At 35.7% G+C, this 23,018-nt stretch overlaps 1 protein-coding gene across 7 annotated transcripts in view; it reads right to left on the bottom strand.

The window, feature by feature from the left end:
- The window catches only part of ITSN2 (intersectin 2), a 122,382-nt gene that overhangs the window by 34,194 nt on the left and 65,170 nt on the right, over window positions 1-23,018 (bottom strand). For all 7 annotated transcript variants that reach the window (XM_088796257.1, XM_088796258.1, XM_088796259.1 and 4 more), the window contains 12 exons: window positions 18,934-19,070; window positions 16,151-16,287; window positions 14,879-14,976; window positions 14,280-14,455; window positions 13,820-13,964; window positions 11,037-11,242; window positions 8,902-8,966; window positions 7,199-7,365; window positions 4,534-4,579; window positions 4,329-4,450; window positions 1,771-1,867; window positions 1,136-1,327 (listed from right to left, as the gene is read on the bottom strand). In XM_088796257.1, coding sequence (XP_088652383.1) covers window positions 1,136-1,327; window positions 1,771-1,867; window positions 4,329-4,450; window positions 4,534-4,579; window positions 7,199-7,365; window positions 8,902-8,966; window positions 11,037-11,242; window positions 13,820-13,964; window positions 14,280-14,455; window positions 14,879-14,976; window positions 16,151-16,287; window positions 18,934-19,070 — 1,588 coding nt within the window. The remainder of the gene's footprint in view (window positions 1-1,135; window positions 1,328-1,770; window positions 1,868-4,328; window positions 4,451-4,533; window positions 4,580-7,198; window positions 7,366-8,901; window positions 8,967-11,036; window positions 11,243-13,819; window positions 13,965-14,279; window positions 14,456-14,878; window positions 14,977-16,150; window positions 16,288-18,933; window positions 19,071-23,018) is intronic.

Genomic DNA, 23,018 nt, shown 5'->3' with positions numbered 1-23,018 from the left:
CAAGCCATCAGCAGAGCTTAAAATGGTCATTCATTTAGGTAACCCAAGTTGTTGTAATTTTCTTTACTACTTCTCCTGAAACCCTGAGAAATTTTCGAGACTGTTCAAACCATAAAAAACTGGACTCCTCTCACCTCCAAATTGGGAAATTTAGTTGCTTTATCTAAAGGACAGTCTTCTCCCAGGATGAAGCTCCGAAGTGAAAATAATGCACAAATACTTCAAAATTATAGTATAAAGTAAATTCATAATACTTGCACTGAATCATATCTCAGCTTTGGCTGGGTTACCAATGATATGTTCTCAGAAATTAAACTAAAATGAAAGGCTAAATATTTTAGATAATTTCACAAGAATGATGTATTTTTTTAAACAAAAAGAAATCAAAAGGATGGGGAAAAGTGGAATCCATTTTATAAAGGTGAAAACTATTTTAAAGTACTATTTATTCTTTAATTTATTATTAATGTATGTCTACTGTCAAATATAACAACGGCTGGGTAATTGCCAGGAGGTAATTTTATGTGACACCAGATACCACACTTTTGAGATCTCTGGATCCTTGTTCCAAAAATAGTGAAACAGATATTGATTTATATATCTCTTATGGATGAGGTATCTTCTAAAAAAATCACCTAATGACAGTTTTGAAAACAATTTGAACAGGTTTTAAATTTTCTTCTAACCTGGATAATGTGTAAATATGTGAGAAATAAATGGGAAGATGGCAAAATTAATAGCACCTGTACACTAATAGGGTAATTTTTAATAGTAAATAAGGAAATTACTCGCTACTCTTTATTAAGCTGGAAAAGATCATTGGATGCTGAAAAAGCATGGTGGTAAAGGGAAATTGCAGTATAGACTGCTTTCATACCAAAGAACCCACAGAAGAATCATACAATTTTCAGATACAGTGTAATAGTAAGGCCTGAAGCTAAGAAAAAAGGTATTTAAAATAAAGCAGCATAACTTTTGATCTTCTGAAAAGTTTCCTTTTGCATTTTCTTACTTTAAACATTAATGTATCATTTGCTAACTGAGTTTAATATCTGATGAAGAACAATAATAAATGCAGTGCTGCATATTAAAGCTTTTGCACTAGTTGAGAGGTAAAAAGTTTGCTATTACTCACACTGTTGACTTGGATCTGAGTCTGTCGTCATCTTAACATAGTTTGAAGGGAAGAGACCAGTCACCCCACTGATTTCGCCTTGCCACCAGTCAGGATCATCTTTGTTCAAAACATTGATAAGTTGTCCCTTGGAGAAATTTAGCTCGTCCTCATTATTCGCTACATAGTCATACATAGCAATCACCTGACACACTACAGAAAAAGAACAACAAATTTAACAAACTAATTATTCCCACAAGGATTACAAGTCAAAATTCCCCTAGGATTTAAATTACTCTAATACTAAGTGTTAAAAGTAGCCTAAATTTCCCTTGGGCGGCTCTCTCCCACCCTTCCTTCCCCAATCCCTGTTTTACAAAAACAAGAATCTCCAAACTACAGTTAAAAATCCAAATGAACTGCTTCACTTTGAATATGATAGTACAGTAATTCCACTTTGAAAATTGTACGGAGTGAAATGGTTCAAGTATCACTAAACAGCTGGCTGTTTCTATGCAGAATTTTTTAGAAAAGAAGTTCTCATTGTAACATACTTTTAGGCAGAGGTCATATTTTTCAGAGTTAGCTAATCTAAGAAGTTGGTGAGTTTTAACAAAACTTCTCTCAGATTGAATGCAAGTTAACCCATTCCATACCAGGATGAAAGGCAGGTGTAGTTCTTTCACTACTTGGACCCAAAAGTTTAACATGGCTGGCAGGAAACCATCCTTTTTGTCGCTTTTTTCCTCTGGCCTATAAAATTAGCAAAAGGAATATAAAAGATGAAATTAAAACCAATTATTGAGACAGAAACTAACAGTGAGAAAAACCCTATCTATGTAGTAAAGAAGTTAACCTTGACCAAAGAAAGGTCTGGCCTTTGCCTTTGGCTCCTAGGAGGTAATCCCTACACCTCTGGAATGTCCTGACTGATGAGTGTCTTAGGGGAGCCTTGACCATGCCAAAGAGTCCAACAATATGATCATGGTGGGTGCTCTGGGTCATGTAGTATGAACCCAACTTCTGGAGAGGCTGGAGACTGACTTCAGCCATATACCTGTAGGCAGCCAACCATGTCTATGTGACAGAGCCCAGTGAAAAACTCTGGACACCAAGGCTCAAGTGAGCTTCTCTGCTTGGCGATACTCCGTGGGTATTGTTGCCAGGAGAGGTTAACACTATCCATGACTCTGCTGGGAGAGGACAATTGGAAGCTCTGTATTTGGAACCCTCCTGATTCTGTCCCATACATCTCTTCCATTGGCTAATTTTAACCTAAATCCTTTTGCTGCAATAAAATGTCACAATGAGTATACAATAGCTCCCCCTTAAACCACGGTTTTGCTTTCCACAGTTTCAGTTAGCCACAGTCAACTGCAGTTCGAAAATATTAAATAAAAAATCCCAGAAATAAATAATTCGCAAGTTTTGAGTTGCACGCTGTTTTGAGCAGCATGACGAAATCTCATGCCATCCTGCTCGGTCCCACCCGGGACATGAATCACCCCTTTGTCCAGTGTGTCCATGCTGTGTACACGACCTGCCTGTGAGTCACTTAGTAGCTGTCTAGTTTATCATATCAACTGTCACGGTATCACAGTGTTTGTGTTCAAGTCACCCTCATTTATTTCATAGTGGCCCCAAAGCGCAGGAGTAGTGATGCTGGCAATTCGGATATGCCAAAGAAAAGCTATAAAATGCTTCCTTTAAGTGAAAAGGTGAGTACAGTACAGTAAGACATTTTGAGAGAGACCTCATTCACATTAACTTTTATTATAGTATGTTACAATTGTTCTATTTTACTAATAATTATTGTTAATCTCTTACAATGCTTAATTTATAAATTAAACACTATCATACGTATGTATGTATAGGAAAAAATATAGTAAATGTAGAGTTCAGTAGTCTGCGGTTTCAGGCGTCCACTAGGGGTCTTAGAACATATCCCAGTCAGACAAGGGGGAACTACTGTAGCTTTCAGTGAGTCCTTCTAGCAAATTATTGAACCTCAGAGTGGCCCTGGGGGCCTCCAAACTTACAACTGGTATCACAAGTAAGGGTGGTCTTGTGGAGCCCTGAATTCTGCACAGGCCTCCCTAGTCAATATGAAACAACTGGAAGACTCAATAGGAATCTCAAAGTGCTGCTGAAAATGCTATTTATAGAAGTCTATTTGGAGATCTTTTCAGGCTCAGTGTTCTCTACATATTTCACAAAAATAGTATTTATAAACTAAAAAGACTTTTTTAGAGTTCTCCTTATAAGTTCAAGTCAACACTTAAAATGATATAGCCATAGTAAACACCTCTTGGAACTTTGTTAATAATTAATCGGGAGATCACAAAATTTCTGGAGAGCTATGGTTCCGACTTAGTTGGGTCAGTCTTCAAAGCAAATCAGAAGGTGAAATTTCAAGGGTTATTCAAGAAGACATTGAATTCTGAATATCCACTGTTCTGGAGGAATCATAAGACTGATATGCAAGAATGAAGCTATGTTTAATCTTATTACAATCATATTATCAATCTTACATAAAAATAAAGCTACTATACCGCTCATCATCGTTTTTTTTTAGAGGAGGTTTCTTATTTATTTAATTATTTATTTTTCTTTCATCATTTTTTAATCCTAAAAAATGCTCTTTAGTTTTAACTAGTAAGGAAATTTGAGTAGAGAAAAGAACTCTTTGTATCAAAACATATGCAATAAATGTCTCTATTAACATTTTAGGGGGTGAAAAAAAACAGGCTCATTTATACCTGTATTGCCTTTCCTTGCACTGATGTTTCAAAAACATAAGACCATAAGGGAGCGGGGGGAGAGTCTAATGGCGAGTATTTTCTCAGTATGCAGCCTGGATCATATTTTTTCTCCTAGAGGCTATATTGCAAGCCTGGGGTTATCCCAGGCAAAGATGATGCTATGCTTTCCTTTAAGAAGGTGACCTGTAGTTTATTAACGCAGGTATTATTGGAAAACAATTATGTCTTTAGAGAAAATTATTCTTTATATTTTTATTTATAGTATCAATTCAACTGTGCTAAAAATGAACAGGGAAAAGACTAGAGACAAACATTATACACTAAAATGTTAATATTGATTACTTCCAAGTAGTATGATTATAGGTGATCTAAAATTTTTATTAGTTTTATTTTTTTAATGAGCATGCACGACTGTTATAATAAATTGATAAATATTATTTAAAGATTATTACCTGCAACTCCCCTTGCCACCACCCACTTGCATTTTTCTTTAGAATTAATATTAACTGCCCTGGTGCAAGGCTAAGTTGTTCAGAACCAGAAGCCACATATGCTGAAGTTACTTGAGCAATCTCTGAAAAGAAGAAAAACAAGAAACTTTGAATTCAAGACTATTAAACACTTTAGTAATCTTTTTCACTTCATTATTATACATACCAGGTTTCTTGTTTAATGTTCCAGATTTGTTGGCACTCCCAAAACTCTGCAAGGAAAAGATACACTGTTTTATCATTTTCCAACAATCCAGATACAAAAGCACAAATATTATAAGGGATTAAAGATTTCTAATTCCCAGGATTCTTGTTTCTTTGAATGAAGAGCAAATGACAATTATTCTTACATTGACCAAATAAGTTAAGAATTCAACACTTATGGGAGATCTAGTCTGCTAACTGAACACAATATAGATAAGCTGATGTTAGTATGCACTGATTCAACAGGAAAAGTTCATTTTCTGAAAATTCCCTGAATGTTAAATGTGACTATCCAGGCCAAATACACCACATTTATCAATGGGGTTAGCACCACATACAACCCACGTGTCTGGATATGTTAAGGCATATGTGAGCAATGTTTTCATTTTTATTTATTTATTTATTTTTTGCTACGATCCTCCTGAACCTAAGAACAAAAAATCCATACCCTAGCAACTATGACCTATTTGACTTTACAGGATAAGCTGGACTAACCCTGTTTCTTCTTTTTAGGAATCTGAACAAGGAAAAGGGAAAGGGTTAAATTTTTTTTCTGTTAGTGGACACAACTGTAGTAAAAGTACTGATGCAAATTTGATGGTAGCCAAGAGTACTTACTATGTGCCTGAGCACTTACTATGTAACAGGCACCATTAAAAGAATGTTACATATATGCACTTAGAGAATTTTCACAACAACACTGTTACATAATTATGATTATCCCCATTTTGCAGAGAAGGAAACTGAGGCAAAGAAAGGTGATGTAATTTGTCCAAAATCACCTAGCCTCCAAGTGGGAGAGCCAGAAGTCAACCCAGGTAGTGTCATCACATAGTTTGTGGATCCCCGGAAGGCAATCCCTGAGCTCCTTCTTAGGGGTCTGGGAGGTAAAAACTATTTTCATAATAGTATTAAGACATTATTTGCCTCTTTCACTGTGTTGACATTTATACTGGTGGGTAAAACTGCTGATACCTTAGTACAAATCATGGCAGTGGTGCCAAATTATACTCGTAGTCATAGTATTCTTCACAGCCATGTGCTCACAGTAAGACAAACAAAGCCAGTTTCACTTAAGAATGTTCTTGATCTAGCAGTAAAAAAAATCTATTAATCTTAATCCTCAAATACAAATCTTTTAAAAGTTCTGTGTGACTAAACGAAATGTGCCTAAAGCATTTATGATGTATGTTGAAGTACACGGGTTGTCTCAAGGAAAAGCACTTGTATGATTAAATTGTGAGCTAAACTAAGTTTTTCATGGAACAACATTTTTATTTGAAAAAAATGACAACTTGAATTATTCAGACTTGGGACTTAGCAGACATTTTCTCAAAGACGAATGAAGTAAGCCTGTCACTTCAAGAAAGGCGGCTGAAGAGATTTTTGCCAATGATAAAATTCAAGCTTTCAAGGGAAAACTGAAAATTTGGAAAACTTGTGTCTACCACCATAAGCCTGACAGTTTCTGACAGTCTTTAGGTGCTTAAAGACTTTTCTGTGAGATCAGTGGTGATGTTAACAAATGTGATTTTTTAAATATTATATAATGAAATGTGTCAATACAGGGAATATTTGCAAAACTCAGTGATTCAATATTTCACAAATGACCAATGAATGATGTTACTATACCATGCATAGGTAAAAGGCTCACTCAATGTATAAAACGGACTGGTGAATTTTACTGTAACAACAAAAAATGTTCACATATTTGGCTTCAGATTCCATGTTGCAACTAACCTATAATAACAATTTAACACTTGTCAAGTTTTGGTGTAGTAGCATCAAAGAATATCCACAGATACTGAAATGTTATTAATATAATTCTGTTTTCTCCTCATATATTTGTGTGAAGTTGAATTTTCTTCATATATTTCAACCAAAAGACTATAGCATAACAGACTAAATAGAGAAGCAGATATAAGAATCTAGCTCTCTTCAATTAAGTCAGACATTAAAGAGGTTTCCAAAAATATAAAACAATGCCACTCTTTTCACTAAACTTTTTTTTTTTGAAAATACATAGTTGTTTTTCATAAATAGCAAGTTATTTATGTTACCATTCAATAGATGTAATTTTGCTACTTTTAAATGAATTAAAAATATTTTTTAAATTGCAGTTTTAATTTCTAATATGGAAAATATTACTAGATATAGCCCGTATATTTAAAAAAAACTCATTTGGAGTCCCCAGTAATTTTTAAGAATGTAAAAATTTCCTGACACCAAAGCATTTGAGAACTGCTTCACTACACCATGCTAGTGGGAGGATGAAAAGCAGCAGGAACTCAGAACATGGACTAAGTGACATTAACGTCGGAGCCTTAAAGATTTACCCATCCTTCAAGGTGGTCCCTTGGAAGCATCCCTGAACCTGGTACCCTTTCCTAACTTCAGCTGTCATGAGGCCAGCCCTACCTATGGCTCTTGTTAGAATTTAATGAAATCCTGTCTCCCTTTTCTTTCTAACAGGATCCCTATAACAAACTCTCTTTTACTGGAGCTATCTTAAGTGGTTTCCTTGTGACCAAAATAGCCTGACCAAAATCATATTCATGAGTCTGTTTTAAGTATGAATCTTGATGAACAAGATGTAATGATTTTGTTTCTATACAAAATAACTCTACCTCTTGATCTTTTGGTTTGACATAATTTGATGGAAAAATTCCAGTTCTATCGCCAATACTTCCTGTCCACCATTCTCCATCTTTCTGGGTCACCAATATTTCTTCACCTTCAGTGAACGTCAAATCTCCAGGTTCTACACTTGAATATGGATAAAGTGCAATATACTCTGTAGGAAACAAAGCAAAAAAACAAAAAACAAAAAACCCAAAAAACTATAAGATTACAGAAGTTTTAAAAAAAATTATGCTAATTGCCAAAATCTTGAGTAAATACACTGTAGAAAATTTTGGGACTTAAGGAAACTTAATATAAAGAGATGTTTAGAAAAAGGAATGAAGCAATTTAGTAATTTCTTAGAAAATGATTGATTTAACATAAAGCTTTACCATGGGATTTTTTTCCAATTATCTCATCATCATCATCATCCTCTCATATAGAATAACCCCAAAATTACAAATAGTATCAATATGAAAACATTTTTTTAACCTTCTTACATGAAATATATTTTAATCTGCTAAGTTCTTTTCAATTCTTTTATACACACAGTTATGGAAATGCCCAATGTTCAGTCGACATCAGTACTAGAGGCCAAATTCCATCACAATGACCCAGCTCCTAGCCTAGTGCTTGGCATGGAGTAATGCTCAATAAATATTTGATAATGAATGACTTCAGTTCCCAGTATTACTGAAATTAACTGATTTAACAAAACAAAAAACGATACCAAGGTTTGGATGTGCTGCAACAAGCAAGGTCCTTTCCAAAATGCTCCTCACTACCTTCCTAGGCTCATTTTACAACACTCATTCCACAGTAAACTTCTGGCTCCTGTCTCACTGGTGACCTGGGACTCCCTAACCTTTCACAGAGATAACGGTTCATGCCATTCCCTCCGCCCATAAGAGCTTTCTCTTCCTTTGTCACTATGCAAGACCCGACTCATTGGTTAGGGTCTTCAACATTGCCACTTCTGTGGATTCACAGGTCCCACGCAAAATTATTTTTTCATTCATTACAGAATTTATTACAGTGTATGCCTACTTTCACCATTCTATGGTGAGCACTTGGGAGGCTGTGTTATTCATTCACGTATATTTTAGGCTGTAGCAAAGAATCTCTAATGTAGTAGATATTTAATAAACTGTTTAATTTACCATTAAACTGATTTTCTTGAGCAATATAAACAGAAAATGTACTTCAACTATTCAACTAATTTTACAATGGACATATATAATCTATTTAAAAACCTATGTAATTATTAATAAAAAAGTCTGCAAAGAGATTAGACAAGCTTTCATTTTTCAGCATCTTAACCAGATTAAAATAAACAACTCAAAGGGCTATAAAATTTTTCTTTGTATATTTATGATACATCTTAAACATCTATAATCTGAATATATAAAAACAGGAAAACAAAAACCATCATGCTATCTCATTGCAATACTTTTTATTTATGATCTTATATATCAAGGCAGTCTATGATAAATTTTTACAGTACTGATTTTTTAAAAATACCAAGTATTTTCAGCCATGTTTTTTCCGTATCTTCAATATTCATGTGGAATAGGCAAGGGATAGGTTTTCCTAACCTGATTTTAACACTGAAGACACAGAAGCAGGGAGAAAAACAACTGTGGGATGTCAGACAACTGTCAGTAGCTAATGTGACTCCCATTTAATTTACAAATTGTCAAAAACTCACCTTCTCCCACTGTATAGGCTGCAGAGGTAGGTTTCTTGTTTACAGCTGCATACAAAGCTTCTGGTCTACCAAATAAACATACAGACAGATAAAACAACAATAATGAAACAAAAAAGCACATCAACAAGCAAAAAACAAAGGTATCTGATGAATACAGCAGGCATTAGCAGTGCATTCATTTAGGGCTTTCTAAAATTAATCTAAATATTGTCTCAGTACACAGGCTACAAATATTCTCATATACAAAATCCTAGTGGATTAAGAACTGCCTGATTACAAACTTCTACATTTTTTAATATATTAATTTCAACATGATTTATAAACAGTTTTCCAAATGTGTGATACTTTGCCTTTCTAAAGGAACTTAAAAGTGCATTGGTAAAGGGGGCGTTATTTGGTAAAGCACTTATGGGGCACGGCTGAGTTTAGGGAAAAACAAGGGCCATTTATAAATTTTATTATTTGTTTAGAGCACATTCAAATAGATAGATAGATAGATAGATAGATAGATAGATAGATAGCTGATCAACACCAGACAATAAAAAATAATAGAACTTTATTTTTATATTTCAGGACAGGTATAGCTTTAATTTCCTATTTAACCCAGGGAACTTTTAAAAATTCTGGAAGACTGTCGAGTTTAAGAACTAGACATGCATAGGATGCTCCCGGGCTTCCCAGGCCATGAATAATTACACAGTGAGACAGTTATACAGTGAGGGAAACAGAGTGTAACCTTACTACTGCTCACAGCGGGAACTGAATGCACTGCCTTGTTTAGGGCTGCATTCTCCATTACTGTAGGTTTTCAAGTTACATGCCTTATCTGTGAGAGAAGATCAGTAATTGAATGAGAAGTTAGAAAAAATGCCCTTTAAAAAGCATTTAAACTTAAGTCTTTGTGAGTAAGTTTTCTTCTCTGTAAAATGTTATGGACTCTAAAGAAGCTAGTTCCTGCAAAGGGGCCAGCACAGTGCCAGCATACACCTGTATGCTGACTCCCAAACTCTTCTTTTCTCTGATCTCTGCGCAGTGCTGACATCACTAAAGCCCTCATAGTTCCTCATAGTAACTGTTGTTACTGTTCTCAGCACACACTTCCAAATCTAAAACCCTGTGTCAGTCTGAAAAGTGAACTTCTGCACTTGAACTAAAAATTAATACACAGAATCTCAGTACTGAAAGGGTTTTTACAGATTATTTAATGTATTCATTTTATTGAATCAATTAGAAAATTGAAGAGCAAGTAGGTTATTCCATGTCCATACAGCCTGGCAAAAAGAGCAGGTTCAGAGCTCAAGCCTCTTGATTTCCAAAGACCAGTCCTTTTTCATTAAATCAGATTGTTCTTCCATTTAGATCAACTTCCACAAAAAACACAAGACAGTTACCTATAGCTATAATAGAATACGTATTTCTTTGTATTAAAGATGTTTGATGACCTGACTCCCCTACAGACTGGGAAATAAAGGCCAGAGACCTTATCTAGTTTTTGCTTTTTGTTCATTTGAAAGTTCATTCATTTGATTGTTCATTCATTTACTCCTCTCCTTATTCACGGAGCTGATGATATGTCTGAGCAGCTACTATGCATTAAGATTACAGTAGTCATGGAAAAACTGAAAAACAAACAAAGATGTGGACCCCACGGTCTTGGAGCTTATGATCGAATAAGGGATATGGGTAAGAAAGTGAATAACTACAACACAGGTTGTTATGAGCAGTAAGAGAGGTGACCTTCAAGGAACTCTGGAGGCCCAGGGACAGAATGCCCCACTCTGGCAAAGGGGAGGCCCTCGGTAAAGATTTATTTAAATATTGATAATTCACAGTAAACAAGGGAGAAACTCTCCAAAGGAAATGAAGAGTATCTTTGCTAACAATGGTACAAAGAACGCAATGGATCCAAAATTTCAAGTACTTTGGAAACTTTAGGAATCTGAAATAACTAGAATAAAAGATATCCTAAAAAGGGTACAAATATCTGAACTATGCCTTTTTACACTATAGGAATGACCTGTCTGGTATCCAAACTAAAGCATACACTTTTAATGTTATTGTACAGCCAGTCATATAATGACTGACTCATTAGTGAAAACAACATCCAAACCTCATGTAAACACGTAAATGCTTACTCTTCCTGTTTGACTTCACTCCCAGGGATGATTTTGACGTAAGATTTTGGAAACCATCCTCTTCCTCCATGCACCTCCCCAAACCACCAGTTTTCCTGCTGCTCCAAGACGGTAATAATATCATGTTTTGAGAAGTTCAAGTGGTTATCTTTCTTTGCAGTCCAGGAACAAAGGGCCTGTGCTTTTAGGTTTTGTACAACCTGTCCCTGTGAATACAAAACCACAAAATTAGAAACAACAAAACAATGACAACCAAGGTTTTTGTTTCCTAGTATATAACATACCTACTATTCGAACAGCAGACCAGTCTGGTGTGGTGGTGACTTATTACCAATGGTGACTCAAGATAACCTTAAGCTACTGATTTAAAATTATGTATGACAGACCACCATCTGAGTAGTCCTCTGTTAAGGCCTGAATACCTAACGTTCAAGGAAACATGTCAGCACTAAGTATCACTGGTATGGAAGGCAAACACTGGGTCCTTCACATATCCCAGCACAAACGAAAAGGGAAAGAGTTACAGCAAGCATTTTCTCTCCTCCAGCTTCCCGCTGTCTCCTCACTGCAGTGGATTCAATTTACTCCACTAGGAACGGAGGTGTGGTTGCCCTCAGCTTCCCTCCACGTTTCTGCTTTCCAAGTCTCTTTTTCGAATTCTTATCCATTCTACTTTCTTTCCCTCCTCCCTCAGAGGAAGGAGAGGTTCTGTTTGGTTGACAAGGCTAACCTCTTTCCCTATGCTCTAAATCTTCTAGTATGCTCTCCCATTTTCGAAACATATTTTCTAACATCATGAAGGCCCTCTCTTGAATATTCGATCTCTCTACTTTTCTTACCGTATTTCCCCGAAAATAAGACCCAACCGGAAAATAAGCCCTACCATGATTTTTCAGGATGACATTTCCTGAACACAAGCCCTAACGCATCTTTTGGAGCAAAAATTAATATTAAGACCCAGTCTTATTTTCGGGGAAACATGGTACTTCTACTTCCAAATTTCTTAAAGAAAGAACAGTCTTAAACTTGCTTTCCAATTTCACCCTTGATCCATTCTAATTGAGGTTCTGCCCCTATCATACTACTGACCCACTTCTTGACAAGTCATTGATAACTTCGAAATTAAAAGCTTCTCCCAAACTCTTCTTTTCTCTGATCTCGTTGCAGTGCTGACATCACTAAAGCCCTCATAGTTCCTGAAGCTCTCTCTCTGGTGATTGATGGATTCTCTTTGGTCCAGCCCCTTTCCCCTCCTGTTTTACATGATTTCCCTGTATAATCTTATTATGCCTATGACTTCTCAAATCTGTGTCTTAATGGTAAGTTTATCTCCTGAGCTCCAGACTTGTCAATCAAACTGTCTAGTGGGCCTTCCCACCAGGATGTCCTTCACACAGACACCTATGTTGCAAGTCTAAACTGTGATCATGTTTAGAACCCAGCAAGCCCTCTCCTCCTGCCGCGCCTACCCAAGACAATGACATCACCACCCTTTCGGTTACTCAAGCTAAAGACTCTGAAGAGGCATCTTTAACTTCAACTTCTTCCTCACTTCCCACATTCAATGGATTGCCAATTTCATGTCAACCCCTAATACTTTTTAAAATTCAATTCTTCTGCTGTACATTTTCATTATTGTGATGGGTTCACCACATCAAGGTCTTGTTACTTAGCAATAGCGAAGTATTACAATAGCAATATCCTCCCTTACCTGGTCTTCTTCCTTCCTTTACTTTCTTCCACCAATCTGGCCTTACACAATAATTGCCAGAGTTATCTTTTTAAAATATGCATTTGGACTCCTCTCTTAAAAACTTTTAGGGGCTTTTTACTGCCAAGTTGCTTAGCATGGTATTAAACGCTTCACAAATAAACCTCAACTTCTAGCTCTAACTTCACTTCTTAACCCTGTCTCCAAGAATCCTGTACTCTAGCCACACTATCAGCAAGTCTTATTTCCTGCAAAATCCCTGTGTTAACATGCTGCAGTGACTTTCCCCAATTTACTTTTTCACAGGAATAACTTCCATTTCCTCTTTGGTGAAATCTTGCTTATTTTCAAAGGTTTTCCTCAAATACCTTGCCCTTAGTGAAGTCTGCTCTAATTCCCACAGATTGAATGAGATGCTCTGTCTGCTGGTTACTACTCAAGACTTTGTAGAATACCATTATTACAATACTTTTCGTACTTTACAGTTCTTTATTTATATGTCTATCTCATTAGATTATGTATGACTTCTTAATGGCAGGGATTTTTTTCCATTAAATTTCTAGCACATAATAAAATGCCTGGAACCTATGATCATGCAATAACATTTTCTCAGTGAAGGTGAAATCCACTGGACTCTATTCTGATAAAGTCTGCGATTTCTCTTTAATAATGTTAATGTAATAATGCTTGCAATGGTTACATCTAAACCAGAGGCTAAATATATAACACAGTTTCTACACGTATGACTTATTTAAGAAACAAAACAAACAAACCCCACCAAGCCCAAAATTCTTCTTACAATAACTACAAATTAAGACTACTATAATCAGATTTGTAAAAATGGTATTTTGAGCTTAGAAATCTTAGCTGCTAGCAACTTGATACGATGAGAATGAATTGTTGAGAAACTTCTAAGTAATAACATAACAATTTCTTCACCTCACATGGGAATAAGAACAAAAAAAATAAGTACAAAAATCTTCATTCTATTTTCTACATAAATCATTCTTCATTCTATATAAATCAGGAACAATATCAAGGAATAATTCACACAAAAATTAAAGATTTGTACCTGTCCATGAATAGGCGACACGGACCCAGGGGACACAGTGCGAGTAAAAGCTGATTTTTTCTGCCACGATGTATTAACAGTTAGGTTTGAAAAAGATACATTTTGATAATCAGTCACTGTTGCTGGTTGATTTGAAGAAAGTGATCTGTAAATATAACACTTTGATATAAATATACTTAATTGTTTAGAATCTAATGAAGTACTACTAATGTATCAACTTGTATATAATATACATTGTGTTTAAACACAATTTGTGGAATAAAAGAATTCATGAACAAACTACTGGTGTATGTTTTAATTTACTAAATTTCAGTATTAAATTTGGAACAAAAGGTACTCTTAGCGAGTCCAATACAGAGTATACTATGACTAAGTAGCAGGTTGACATACTCGTAAATACATAGTAGGTATTCATACATTTGCAGAGCTATAGAAACTCCATTGTTAGCCAAAAACTTACCCAGAAGAAGTTGAGGTAGCAGATAAAGATACTGAAGGAGGAAGTAAGGCCTTTTTGGGAGACACAGATTTTTCACTTGATGGCATTTTTTCTACATAGTTGCATGGAAACCAGCCAAAGTGTCCTTGAAAACTACCATAAAGCCAACCAGGTTCTCCTGTGGTTTTTTCATCAACCTATGGAAACAAAAAGAAGGGTTAACAGTGGTTAGAAGACCACACATTTATAATGGAAAGAGATGCAGACTTGAACACAAACACTGCAATACTGAGATAGTCGATCTGATAACCAAGATGTCTGTCTACTAAGTGACTAACGGGTGAGTAGAATACAGTGTGGACATGCTGGGCAATGGGATGATTCATGTCCCACTCAGACGGAGCAAGAGTTCATCATGCTGCTCAGAATGGTGTGCATTTTAAAATTTGTGAATTGTTTATTTCTGGAATTTTCCATTTAATAGTTTTGAACCATGGTTAACCATGGGTAACTGAAATCACAGAAAGTGAAACTGCAGATAAGGGGGACTACTATATTATAGAAAGTAATATATTACATTGTATTTAGCTTATTCATGAGAAAAAAAGACTATTTCCTACCTGTATTATATCTCCAGAATTAAAGCTCATCTCATCGTGGCTCCTTGCTTCAAAGCGATATAATGCTCTATAATTCACCAAAGCACTAGCTGGCTCACCTTAAGAGAAGATAATTGTCAGTATTTGCTACTTTCAGGTATACACATCTTTGCTATGACTCAATGAAAAGCTCTTAAAATCAAAAAGAAGAAACAGAGCATCAAACAGTATAATGAAAATCCATCTGTACATTGTTAGGATTTAAATATCTTGACTAGGCACAGAGTCAATAATAAAGCAAACAAGGATATTCATCTTAAGTAAATTTGGAGGCAGTAAAACAAAAAGATAACCTGCAGGGTGTGCAGGGACCTAAGGACGGGAGTTGGAGCGGTGGAGGCTGAGTTGTGCAAAGTGGAAGGAGAGTATGCAGCAAGAGGCTTAGTTTGAAATCAATGGTACTGTAATAGCTGTGTACGGTGTCTGATGAGTAGTAGACTTGTTGGGGTTATCCCTTTGTGAGGGATGTAAATATCTAATCATTACGTTGTTTTGTTCACCTGAAACTAATAAAAAAAAGAGGCTTAGTTTGATCTGTGAAGTCATAACAGGGAAAAAGAGCACAAAAAGGGAGGTCACAAATGAGAAGATTAGCAAATAAACAGGGTTGACTGAAGAAAGATCTATACATTTACCAGGATGGTTCTAAAAGCAAAACAGTAGAAGAGCTCACAAATACACTAGACTGGATAAGATTAAAAACATTTTGTTCATTTACAGAATAAATGCTTTAGCTTATAAAATTTTCAGCACATTGTATCGTCAATAAGGATTTAATGGTTTGTACATCCAAAAGAGATACGCTAATATTTCAAGTATTTTAGGAATGGAATCTGAGATATATCAAAAACAGTGCATGTTCTGATAAAATTTCAATGTGCAAACACTTAAAATTGTATTGTTTCATTAAAATAAACAGTTTAGTTACGCTGCTTGAATAAAATATTTAAAACTGTTCACTTCAATTATAAAAACCATGTCATGGTCTGCTCATAACTAGCAAGAACTATCTTCTTTTTGCCATGTTGTTTTAAGATTTCTACCCTCAGTCTGTTTTAATAAGTATACACAGTTCTCATCCAAGTTTAATTTAGAAAAAGGTTTTTTCTGATTCTAAGATTATCATGTTTTAATTTTTCTTCTTCTTCTTTTTTTGCCTCTCATTAGAATCTCCATTTTTTCTTGTTGCTGTCTCAGAAAAATTAAATCTTTTATTTTAATCCTTATCCTTACATCGTTTCTCCTCAGCTTTCTGCTCCTCTTCTTGAACTTTTTCTGGTGTTTTTTCTTCCTGGAGTCGCTTTTGTTTTTCTTCTTCCTCCTTTCTAAGATTTTCTCTCCATAAGTTTTCTTTTCCTTGCTTTGCTTTCCTTTACATAAAAGAATAAGAGTTTGTATAATGTCCTTAATCTTTTTTTTACACAAAATAAATATGTAACAGAAGATCTTGCTCCCGACAAACTGAAGAAATGTTATATATTTCTTACATATTTATACGTAATCTTATATAATTAGATATTTGTAATTTATTATATATTATAAATATAGCAAAGAGATATTAGAAGCAGGGTGTGCAGAAACAGTGGGTATTAGGATGATAGGAAAAACCAATTAATTAAGAGAGGAGCCTTGGACAAAGAAATGACTGACAATTTCCCACACCCTCAAATTTATTCCTGTCAGCCAACCTCCCAAACCTAATTGAAATGAAACTATTCAGAAAACAAATCTAAAAATTGTATCTAAAGTTCCTTCCCTCCTCGCCAGATTCTGCACAGGGACTGCCTTCCAGCTCTTATTCCCATCATCCTACCTAATCCCTGGCTTGGGATTCTCACTGCTGTGGAAATAGGAAGTGTTCTGGACAGATTATGTTTTCTATTATCACATCAAAGTCTTTTTCCTTCGTTAGATAACAGCATTTTCCCCCTAACGGTCCATGCTTCTGTCCATGTCTCTATGATATATGATGAAGTTCCATTTTGGTTTCTAGCTGGTCAGTAATCTGTGATCAGACTTAACTGTTTCAGTATTAGAACTAATGTTCACCGTAGTTCTTCCTTGCACATATTTTTTATGATTTGACTCAGAGGCAGAGCTGTCACCACTAAATATGGCAGCTTTTCCAACTCTCAGCACATACTATCAGGTGAGTGAAGGCAGTGGTTGGATGCCCCCCTGGGGTTTGCAGGCATTTATGCCCCACCAAGATAGAAACCTTGGCTTAATTCCATGTTTCTATCCCTATAATTCCTGGAGGAATTTGGAAATCCTGGATAATTCCAAAAACTGTGGGCCCACTTAGTCACCAACCCCTCCTCCTCACCCCCAAACTGTCTTACTCTTCATAGTCCTGGTTCATTATCCCATGACTAGCTTCCTCTCAACCCGCTGCCAATCCTCCTATATTCTATCACTTCACAGAGCGCTTCCTCCATCCCTTTCTGTGACTGACATCTGGCTCTCTGTTGAGGGCCATGCTTCTCTTGTAATACTTAATTTCAGCCAATATGCCCTTTCCTCCTTTCTCAGTAACTTTCTCTAACACTCTCCCATGCCTGGGATGACCCAATCTAGCCTTTATTTGAATTCCCATAGCATTATAAACACCATGATCAGAATACTTACCACATATTTACTGGGATAAAGAAAAGACTAGAGAGTTAAGAGAATATAAAATTAAAGTTTGGTAAGTTTCTTGTGTATAAATTAGTGGATGACAAACTGGTCCAGAACCGGAAGATTCAGAAGCTAGCCTCAGAAGCTAGACAAAGGGCAAAAGGTCCAGACTCAGAAGCTAGACAAAGGGCAAAAGGCCACATCTACCAGATGAAAACCTATTACCAAAAGCTTGGGACAACAGGGGAATATACCTGAGCAAACGGCCAAGAAATCAAGACGGAGTATTAAGATCCAGCTCTGGACTGCTCTTACATGTGCTTCTGTTCTGCTTTCTTCCCTCTACTACAGCAGGATAATGCATGAGGATGATGATTGAAACGAAAATGTGTATTACTAATGAGGTGTGTTGGCCTAATAGAATTTGTGAGCAGTGATGAAGAGATATAAAGATACTTGCATGTGTTAACCGAAAATTCTGACAATGACTAGCTGTATAGCGATTGCAGAGTTCCCTTGTGTACACGTTAACTAGAAAATAAAAGCCTTCTTAGTTTGAACTTAACTGTACTTTTATATTATTCTAGTATCTTTTGTTAGGGGCCACAAAAGTAGGGGTCTTGGAGTAAAGAGTATTATAACTATTTGTTTCACTCTCTGAATCTCCTACTAGAATTGCATATGAGGAATCTAGGGGCAAGAGTAGGCCAGAATCCACCTGCATCACAGACAACAGTGGCCACTCAATAAAAATGTGTCGGAAGTTGCTATGCTGAAGCCATTAAGAAAAGAGTCCTGTTACATGGTAGTGTGTCTTTCTCGCCTCCCCAGTAACTATTTATTCTTTCATGGACATTACTCATCTACTCCAAGGCAAAGAAATGTTGGTTCATCAATATTTAACTATACTAATTTCTGACACTAGAGAGCTTGGGAGAAACAGAGGAACATATGAAGAACAGGCCCTTGCTGACAGAAAAAAATCACGCAAAACTTCTAAACGAATGGTTCTCTGCTTCAGACACAACTGTCTTACTTCTTTCTCCTTGCTATAAATGGAGGCACTTGATGTATCTCAGTGGTACAAAGAGAACTGCACCAACATGGCATTCTACACTCAGTCTTAACACTATGAAATTAAGCACTTAGTTTTTATGATCTTTTAGGTCTGACTCCAAAGTCCCTATTTTTCACTAATGAAACATAAAATTGGTTACTGTAAACTCAGTCCCTAAAAGAAGGATTTGAATTTCTAAAATTTAGAACCTTAATTAGCATCTTAGGATGATCCTTTTATTTACACTTTATTCCCCTTAAATTTTCATAGTCAGACTAGTATGGCCAACAAAATTAAAATTCTAATAGAAACAGAATAATACACTTATCAGCTATATTACCTTACAGCCTCGTCTTCTAGTTTTTTTTTCTGTATTAGCTCTGATCTTTTTCTTTCAATTTCTTTCAACTTGTCACGTTTGATCTTATAAAGTTGTTCAAGGGCTAACTGCTGTGTATTGTAGCTTTCTCTCAGTTCCTAAGGAGAAAATGAAAATAAATCAATTATGCCATTGATTTAAATATATTTTGTTTTATGTAACACGACAAAAATCCTAAAGCAAGTTAAACTAAAGATATTAAAAGTTTTTTAAAAATCTAAATGGTTAAAAAATATTGAATACAACATATATTTAAGTCATGTAGCCACCGAAGAAAAATACATGTTAAAGTCATCTACTTTTGTATTAATTCATTTCTAACACAGAATCTTTACAAGCTAATTCTTTAAGTTGGTACTTCATTTTCAATAAAAAATGCAATCTGTTAAAACGATGGGGAAACAATTTGCTTGTTACAACATTTGAAGAGGAATTTTGTTCAGTCATATTTTTGAAGTGTGTAGTTTAATCAAGTTACCCATAACTTTTATCCAACAAGATCTTGAACTAAACACAGAAGCAATTATTAAATAATTTAGTTAAGAACTAAAAATTGTAAAGATAAAATCTACCTAAAACCATGGCTAGCATGAGGCAAAAATAATGAAAACTATTTCAAACAGGAATTGAAATAAACAACTGTTTACTGAGCATCTAGTTCAATGCAAAGTGCTATAACAATTCACAGGGGATCCAATCCAAGGCCGTCTGACTCCCAAATTTACAGTCTTTGTCTTCAAAGAATTCACAATCTCAAAATAGAGAAAAGTACCAAAAGGTAGGATATAGGCAAGTGCCTTAACAGAAACTCGTGATTATCTTATTCAGCATTTTCTTTCCCCGTTCTTCTAACAGCACCCTTCCTTTCGGGAAACCAATCCCCCGCTTCTATGTAGCTTTGATGTCTCTGTCAAATTCAGTGCTCTTCCCACTCGCACCCAGGTGTGGTCATTCAGTCTGGGCCTAACCAATCACAGCACCTCACCTCCCTGCCAGAATGATTTGTCCAAAGAATAAGCGCATGGTCCAAACTGGGCCCAAATTCTTCCCTGGGATTCATATATATCGAAGAGCAGAGAAAGATGTCTTTCCTTCTCTAAGCTTATTCGTGGGGATAAGGTAAGCCTGGACTGCCCCACTACCAAGCGATGCCACTAGGGGTAGCAATGTGGTCAACACAGGAAAGAGAAGCAAAGATCAAAGACGGAGGTAGAGGAAGAGGGAGTACTGCGGGAACCAATCTCCAACTCCGTTCCTCAGTGTGTACGAGCTGCCCTGTCCAACAGCTTTTACTGACGCAGTTAGTGGTCCTACTACTCTTCCAATACCACTCCCTTTAGCTTAACTATTTTAAGCTGAGTTTCTTTTACTTAGAACCTATAGAACCCTGAACAAGAGTAGACAAAGGTGGAGTAAAGCAGAGAAAAAAACCAAAACCCCCACAAAAACCCAAAGTAATCACAAGAAATTTCATGGCAAAGGTTTCTTAGATAGTATGTAGATAGAATGTTTTAACAAAAAATGTTGGGCATCTATGTACACACATAACAAAACTCTAAACCAACCAACAAACCAACCAACAAAAAAAAAAACACCCAAAATTCTAGTTCTTTTTAGAAATAAAATGTTTTATAAGTGAAGCCTTTTAAACTTGATTGAAATGGTACATGTGATCTGAGAACAGTGTGGTGTCCAGAGACTATGTCCAAAATGTCTGAGATTAAGACTTGCTCCTTAAGCCAGTAACAATACAAATGCTGCATTCACAGCAAAGTTCCACAGATCTCAGCTTCTACAGTTCTTTGTTGCACATTTCTCTCAATTCTACTAAAGAAGAATATAGTGGTTACGATCTATGGAGAAACAGTGTGGTTTAGTGATAAGAACTGGAGGAGCACGGGTCAGGAATAAGACTGCCAAGGTGTGAATCAGGTCCTGTCAGTGACTAGCTGACTAAACCTGGAAAGGTTAATTTACCGTTTCCTCATCTGTAAAATGGGGTTAACTACAGTGCGTGCCTCATAGCACTGTGAGGACTGAACTGGTTGGTTAATACAGGTCAAGTGCTGACAACAGTGCTGGGCACATAGCATGCTTTCAGTAAACAGCAGCTACTATTATTGGCTGAGATCTTTAATGAGGAGAATTACAAGTTTAAAAGGAGATTAAAGAGGAGCCAAATTAGTATCTGATCTTAACATGGCTGCAAGGTTAGCCCTCCAACTTGTCCTTTAAAATACTGCTCCTGCTCTTCCTTTTTCAGTCGCATTCCTATGAGTCTGAGTGAATGAGCTTCCTTGTACTCCCCAAGGCATTCTGTGCATTCCTCTATCACAGCCAACGTCTTCTGACTACGATTGCCTACTCCCCTGGAGTTTCTTTTTTGACAACAGGACTGTCATTAAGGTATTCACACCCAAGGGAGAGCCTGGTACAGTGTAGATATTTAACTAGTAGTTATTGGATAAATGAAAATGCATAAACACCAGTCTATGTATATTAACAAGATTTGGAGAAAACTACAAGGCTTGCCAAAAACATTTCCTCTGCCTGATCCTAGAAATTCGTATCATTAGACTCACACTTCTGGGTTAAATCTCTGCTTTTAGGAAGTCCTGGCTAAATATATCAGTTAACTGAGAACAAGTAAATGAACAGAACTGTTCTGTTTTAATAGAATGGCAGATCATCTTTTCTAGGCTAAGGAAGTTCTCTTCTATTCCTAATGTACTAATAACTTTTTCATTTTTAAATCATGAATGGGTGTTAAATATCATCAAATACTTTTTCTGCATACCATTTTTCTCCTTTAATCTATTTATATGGCAAGTTACAGTAAACATTGTTATGTCAAATCATCTTGCATGGCTAAGCAAGATAAATCCACCTTGGCTATTGGTTAAAATGGATTATTCTTTTTATAAATTTCTCTATTCGACTTTTTAATATTATTTAGAATTTTTGTCTCTGTTAAATAGGCCTATAATTATCCTTTTTCATACTGTAATTATCAGATTTTGAGATGATAGCTTCATATGTTAAATTGGGAATATTCCCTCTTTTTCTGTATTTTGAAATAGTTTGAATAAGTCTGGAATTACTTATTCCTTCAGTAAAAACTCTGGGTCTAGATTCTCTTTTAGGGAAGATTTTTAAACTACGGATTTAAAATAGTTGATGACTATAGAGCTACCTTTTCTTAAGTCAGTTTTGGCAAATTGTAATTCGTTAATTTCATCTATATTTTTATATTTATGTGTAAAATTTGTCATACTATCCTCTTATCTTTTAATGTTTGCAACATATTTAATTATATCTCCCTTTCACTCCTTATTTTCTTTATTTCTACTTTCTTTGTAAAATCAATCTTACCAAAGTTTTGTTAATTTTATTAATCTTTAAAAGACTCAAACTTTGGCTTTCTTAATTCTCTGTACTATATGTCTATCTTCTGTTTCATTAATTTCCTTCTACTTTTTTTTGCTTTATTATGCTGGTCTTTTACAGCGCAAGTTGAACACTTACCTTATAAATTTTCAGCTTTGCGCTCTTAATATAACCATAATGTCAAATCCTGACTATCTGGGTTGAATTTCTGCTCTTTCACTTACTAGCTGTGTAACCTAGCTGGGCACTTATGTGAACCTAATAACACAGCCTCAAAATCTACTTTTAAAAATCCTCACCAAAATAAAAGAGTCCGAGAAGGCAAATCCACAAGTGGAAGATTTTATCATACCAATCTCTGTAACTGACAGACAAGTAGATAAGAAAAACACCAAGTTCAATCTCCTTGTTTTCACTCTGGAGCAGGGGCTCTCAACAGGAATGCCACAGACTTTTCAAGGCTTTTTTAAAAAATAGAGTTCAGGGGTCCAGGAACTTGGACGGGAACAAAATTAATCTTCACTTTCACTAATCTCTATCTGAAATATAGCATTTCCTTCAATTCTAAACATAAGCAACCATGGTACTATTAGCTGGACTTGTGATATTTTTCACCAGTGGAAATCACATATATTTTCATATTATAGTACCTATAACTT

The sequence above is a fragment of the Rhinolophus sinicus genome, chromosome 2 (assembly GCF_057876585.1).
Source record: "Rhinolophus sinicus isolate RSI-liver-muscle chromosome 2, RSI-T2T, whole genome shotgun sequence".
Lineage (NCBI taxonomy): Eukaryota > Metazoa > Chordata > Mammalia > Chiroptera > Rhinolophidae > Rhinolophus > Rhinolophus sinicus.
Note: the sequence above shows the minus strand (reverse complement) of the source record. Positions and strands in the feature narration are given on the sequence as shown.